Below are 6,000 nucleotides of genomic sequence, written 5' to 3' on the forward strand. Positions count from 1 at the left end.
TACATGACATACTCATCTTCCTCTTTTATAGTCACTCATCACCCCCACCCCCCCCCACCCCTTTTACAGCCAGCCTGACTGATTAACTGTGGGGAAAATTCCACTCTGCCAATGACTCTCTGCAACCTGTGACTCTGGAGACCAGGGTTTGAATCCTGGTTTGGCCATGAAATCCACTGGATGATTTTGGGCAAGTCACAAACTCTCAGTCTCCAGGGAAGGCAATGACAAACCTCCTCTGAACAAATCTTGCCAAGAAAACCCTGTGATATGTTCATAAGTAGGAAACGACTCAAGTCTCACAACAGCAACAAAGTTAGTGCTGAAAGAAATTCAGCATATTGGAATGCTCTTTAACAACCATTTCTTGTTCGCATGTCTATCTATCCATATACAAAGGTGTTTGTTTCAGTTTCAAAAAGACTATGGGTATAGTATCAGAAGTTTCATGATCTGCCTAGAGATATTGTGGGATATTTTATGTGAAGATGGCTAGTGTAGAAAAATAGCTTGAAAAAATGGGAAGTCTGTTGATTCTGATGGAATGAAGTAAGAAAGTGAAGCGAAGCGTTGCTTATATATTAAATCAAAGTGCAACCACTTGGTTATTAAATGGTTAAAGCACTACTTCCTGACATCATATTTCCGAGAACACTAGTACCAGTATGTGTGATTTACTATAACAAGATCATAAGTTTTTTTTTCCTGTTGGCAAATGGCACGAGGTATTTACAAAGACATTGGTTTATGTCAAGCAGAAACATTTGAGTTCCAATAAACTGATACACGAAAAGAGAGTATTAACACTGTAATTTCCAAGGAACATAAACAATTTACTTTGAAGGAAACAGTATTAAATTTTAATATAGTTTTAAGAATACACATATGCATTGTGGTTCTGTATTTTCTGAAAAACATCACTCTGGGATGAATGTCTTTAGTTGTTTTTAGAGTTTAAAAAATATCTGCTTATTGGTTTGTCTTGGAAACTCTTGGATTGCGTATCTTTTTGTACAGGAAAAAGCCTGAAATTTTTCTTTGTAATTAGGGGAAAGGGATGAGGGCAGTTTTTCTACTTTAAATTTCTCAGAATAGTTGTCTGATGTAACTTGGTTTTTAAGTATAGTTATATTTCTTTTCAGTCTTTTGGGGAGTTAGGGTTAGTGGCCAGTTATTTTTTTCTTCAAATAGATATTATGTTTTTGTCATCAAGAGGTCCTGTAGAGCTTGATAGTATTACATCAGAGGCACTGTGAGCTTTTGCTGAAACTAGATAAGATGCTTACATTCCCATAAGGGAAGTACAGTAGCCCCTCCCAATTCCCGGTGGATCCATTCCGCCCCCCCCCTTAAAAATAACAACTCACAAATATTCGAGTCTCATTGAAAATAATTTCTCAGAAGATTTGGAAGGTGAATCTTGCAGTTACCTGGATGGAAACCTTTTATTGGCAGACCAGTACTAATTGAACTTCAGCCAATATATTATGATAAAATTACTTGAGTATCAGTACAACAACAACAACAATTTTTTTTATTTATACCCTGCCTCTCCAATGAAATTGAGGCGTCTTACAACAATATTAAAAACATTAAAATACAATGCCCCATAAACCCACCTATCCACCCACCATAACCTTTAAGACAACAGTGTGGACAGAATCAGGGGTAAATAGACTCTCTTAATATTGAAACTATGATTCTAAATACCCTCTCGATTGTATTTATTTCAAGATGACCACAGTCGTGTAAAACTGCAGAACACAGACAACGATTACATCAATGCAAGTTTGGTGGTTAATGAAGAAGCTCGGAGAAATTATATATTAACACAGGTGGGTATTTCTAAATGGTTAGGTCTAAACATAATGAAGCTAGACACTTGGTCTTGGAGTTGTTCTGGTGGTTTATGAAGCTGGATAAGTCTTCCTTCCCCTCTTTTGTACTTTCATGGTTTCTTAACCATTAGCCCAGAGCTGCCTAATTTGGATGTAATGAGCGATAAGACGATACTTTAACCATTAAAAATTATGTATGTGACAAGTTATTAAGAAAAGAATGGTTTCAAGATTCTTGGATAAATGCCTATAAGAAAATAGAGATGAGACATTAAATGAATAAGTATAGACTTATCTCAGTATTAAATAATGACTATATTTGCTACCATATTGGCAAGTAGATTTACAAGACACATTCCTCAGAATATCCATGAGGTTCAGAGTGGTTTTCTACCCAAAAGACAAGGAATAATGTAAGAACTGTTCTTAATATTATTGGATTTTTGAAACTTCATAATGACAAAATAGCTAATTTGATTTTTTAAGATGGCAAAGAAAGCAGTTGATACTATTTTTTGGAACCTTTTACTTCAAGTATTGGAAATAATTACTTTGGAAATATTATTCAGGCAATAAAGAAGACAGTCTACTCAGTCCAATAAGCCCAGATCTTAATAAATGACAATACAGTAACATAGACTGAAATACAAAAGGGAACTAGACAAGGTTGTTATCTCTCAATTTAATATTTTGATGCTGGAGACCCTGGTGAGGGATATTTGAAAGAAGCAAAACTCTATGGGGTGAGGAAAAAAGAACAGTATAAAATGAGAGCTTATATGGATGATCTTGTGATTATTTTGATCACATTAGACTTAATGAAGGTTCTTTTGGAAAAACGGTGTTTGGAACATGCTGTATATTTAAAGTGAATTGTGACAAAACAAAATTGCGACTAAAATATGATTTCAGAGGAGAATAACGAAGTTTGTGAATATATTGACATTTTTGCCAGTCTTCATTATCCACTATGCTTTTTTTACGCTGAAACATTAAATACTCCACGTAACCTTGTATTCTCTGTTTAGGAATGTCTCCTTCTGCAGGTACTGGTTCATGTCTGATTCACAATAGACTGCTGACTGAATGTCCTTCCTCTTGTGCAGGGTCCACTTCCTAATACATGCTGCCATTTTTGGCTAATGGTATGGCAGCAAAAGACAAAAGCAGTTGTTATGCTGAACAGAATTGTTGAGAAAGATTCGGTGAGTTGCTTCAATTACATATAAGTGTGCAGTCTCTCTAATATGACATGAATGTACTGCTTCCTCTCATTTTGAGCCCTTAGTTTGAGAATATCTTGATGTTTAAGGATATCTTTCTTTAAGAACCTAGTAGCTGAAACAGCAGTACAGTATTAATAGAAGAATATAACGTCTCAGGCTAGAAAAGGCAGTTTGATACAAGTTAAATAATGTTAAAATACCCATGTCGGTTACCGTATTTTATACCCATATTTGGTCCCCTATCAAAAAAATCTATATCTAGGGTCCTGATGTATAACTAAGCATGCACACGTTCAGTCCTATAGCTGCTAACATTTTAAAACATAGTCAGTTGGGGAGAAATGAAGAAATATTATTTCTAATGTCTTAACAACAATCCATGCCTAGAACCCAGAAGCAAGGGGAAAGGATTCCTCTACATCACCAGAATAATTTCATGTGATATTAGTTTGGTATTCTGTGTAGAAAATCTCTGTCATAAATCATGTCTGCGTTAGTCATCTTTGACAAAATATTGTTAAAAATGTTTTATAACTTAGGTGAAATGTGAACAGTACTGGCCAACGAAAGAAGAGGAACAAATGATGTTCAAAGAAACAGGATTTTGTGTGAGGCTAAAATCTGAAGATGTGAAATCATACTATACTGTACGCCAGCTTCAGTTAGAAAATATTAAAGTAAGCTTTCATATAAATAAGCTATCTTCTCTAAAACTCTTGTGAAAAGCATATGCAGCTATTCCTATTTCCTTAGGATAGTTAATAGAAATATTGTGTTTCTGAAATTAGTCATAATTGTCTACATCTCTGTTAACAGCTCCTCTGCAGGAGTGGGAACATGAGTATCCTTCATGTACTGTGAAGTGATTGATAGAAAGTCTCATAGGCAAAGAGAGATGTCATAATGCTTTACTATTTTTTTAAACTGAATGCTTCATTTAAACACTCTGTCCTCTGTGAGACCTGTGAAAGAAAAAAATTCACCCCATCCTTAGAGACAAAGTCGAGCAAGATGCAATAAGATTTCTTTTCTGAAACGGAGGGTAGGTAGAGAGACTACATATTCATGGGGATACTGGAGGGAAGGAAGAGAATGTTTGATTCCCTTGTTTTATTTAAAACATGGAGAAACACTTCAGTTTCCTTTTGGCTTAATAAATACAGTGGGCCCTCGCCTTACGCGGGGATCCGTTACGGATCCCTCCGCGTAAGGCGAATTCCACCTATGCTCAAGCCCCATTGTAAACAATGGGGCTCGTGCACGGCGGTGCCGCAGCGCGCAATGGGCACTCGTGCCCATTCAATTGAATGGGACGCTCCATTCTGCGCGCGCCCCGTGGCTTGAGCGCATATGCTCAAGCCACGTAAGGCGCCCTCACGTATGACGCGGGCGCACTGTAGTTCTCTCTCTACTGCTTATTGTTTTTCACCATCCAGTTTTCTAGTGGTAGGGTTGCCATATCACCTGAGTAGCTGAAATTGCTCAGAGTCTAGGCATGCCATCCAGTACCCATCATTTGGCCTGGATTGCAAGCTTTCATTTTTTAAGAAGGAAAAGCTCTACAACATAATCGCAACTATTTTTGGTTCTGATTTTGTGTAGTTATGTTCAGCTGTCAGGTTAGAGCTTCAGCTGCAGTTTTCATAGTAATGACTTTACTAGTAATGTATAAAACTTTTCAAGATATTTTCATGCATGATTATCTCATTGGCTATATAAACATGTTTTTTTTTAAAAAAAACTATTCTTTTTTTCAGACTGGAGAGTCCAGGATGATTTTCCATTTTCATTATACTACATGGCCAGATTTTGGAGTTCCTGAATCCCCAGCTTCATTCCTTAACTTCTTGTTTAAAGTCAGAGAATCTGGATCTCTGAACCCTGAACAAGGGCCTGCAGTCATTCATTGCAGTGCTGGAATTGGACGTTCTGGTACATTTTCCTTGGTAGACACATGTCTTGTCTTGGTAAGTGTGTGTCCCCCAAACTCCACCTAAGAACTACTAGGCTTGAAACACAAAAGCCAAAAGGCCCGCCATTGGGCTGTGTTGGGGGCATGGTGTTTAGACGCTGCACACCCCAACGTAGAAGAGTCGGCCTGAAAAGGAGTGGAAAAAACATGCTCCTTTTCAGAGGCCAGTTAGAAACAGACACGATGGACCAGATTGGGTCCACACACGTGCAGTTGCCACGGCACCAGGGCAGACCTGAGCCACCTTTCTTGGCACTCTGTTTTGCCTCCTAGACAATTATTTTTGATTGGTATGAAAAAACTGTTACTCAATATTCTTCAGTAACACTTGATAAACTGAATTTTGCAATATGGATATAAAATGCTGTGTAGTTTATTTAATTAGCACTGTATTTACTTTTTGTGGCCCAGCATATGGTTGTGCATAGTACTGAATAGCCTAGATTAAGCATCACATTCCCAGTACAGTAAACCATTATTTGTTAGAATGGGAACAAGGTTAAGTATACAACTGAAGTATTCAACTTCAGAAAAGCTTTGCAGTTTGCTAAAGCTTTGCAGGAGATTGGTTTGAACGGTCACTGTAAAACAGAAAAGGAAGTGATAATTTGTTCCTAGTTTAGAGTTTAGTTAAACTGAATTCCCAGTTGAGAAATGATGAAAATCTGGCTTGAAAAAGAAGGAAATTTAGATTCCCTGAATCTGTGGGACACAGGGAGGAAGAAATGCTAGTGCTTTTAACTTGCTCCTACTTTACAATGCCATGCTTTTTTTCTGATTTACAGTGAAAAATGCCAAAAGGGCTGCAGTTACGGACAGAGAATATGGGGTAATTTTCATTTTGCAACCTCCCAATATATCCACCAATATGATACTAAATATTAGCATAAAGGTGGAACTTCTGTAGCATTGTATTATTATTATTATTATTATTATTATTATTATTATTATTATTATTATTATT

The 6,000-nt window shown here is 36.9% G+C and overlaps 1 protein-coding gene across 7 annotated transcripts in view; it reads left to right on the top strand.

Moving 5' to 3' along the window:
* PTPN2 (protein tyrosine phosphatase non-receptor type 2) overlaps positions 1 to 6,000 on the top strand; it is a 36,870-nt gene that overhangs the window by 19,373 nt on the left and 11,497 nt on the right. For 6 of the 7 annotated variants that reach the window (XR_006103381.1, XM_042461922.1, XM_042461924.1 and 3 more), the window contains exons 3-6: positions 1,735 to 1,835; positions 2,945 to 3,043; positions 3,604 to 3,741; positions 4,822 to 5,031. Coding sequence is in view for 6 of the 7 variants with exons in the window: in XM_042461922.1 (XP_042317856.1) it covers positions 1,735 to 1,835; positions 2,945 to 3,043; positions 3,604 to 3,741; positions 4,822 to 5,031 (548 nt within the window). In the remaining variant the exon portion in view is untranslated. The remainder of the gene's footprint in view (positions 1 to 1,734; positions 1,836 to 2,944; positions 3,044 to 3,603; positions 3,742 to 4,821; positions 5,032 to 6,000) is intronic. The other variant, XM_042461926.1, reaches the window with a different exon arrangement.

This window comes from Sceloporus undulatus, chromosome 4 (genome assembly GCF_019175285.1).
Source record: "Sceloporus undulatus isolate JIND9_A2432 ecotype Alabama chromosome 4, SceUnd_v1.1, whole genome shotgun sequence".
Lineage (NCBI taxonomy): Eukaryota > Metazoa > Chordata > Lepidosauria > Squamata > Phrynosomatidae > Sceloporus > Sceloporus undulatus.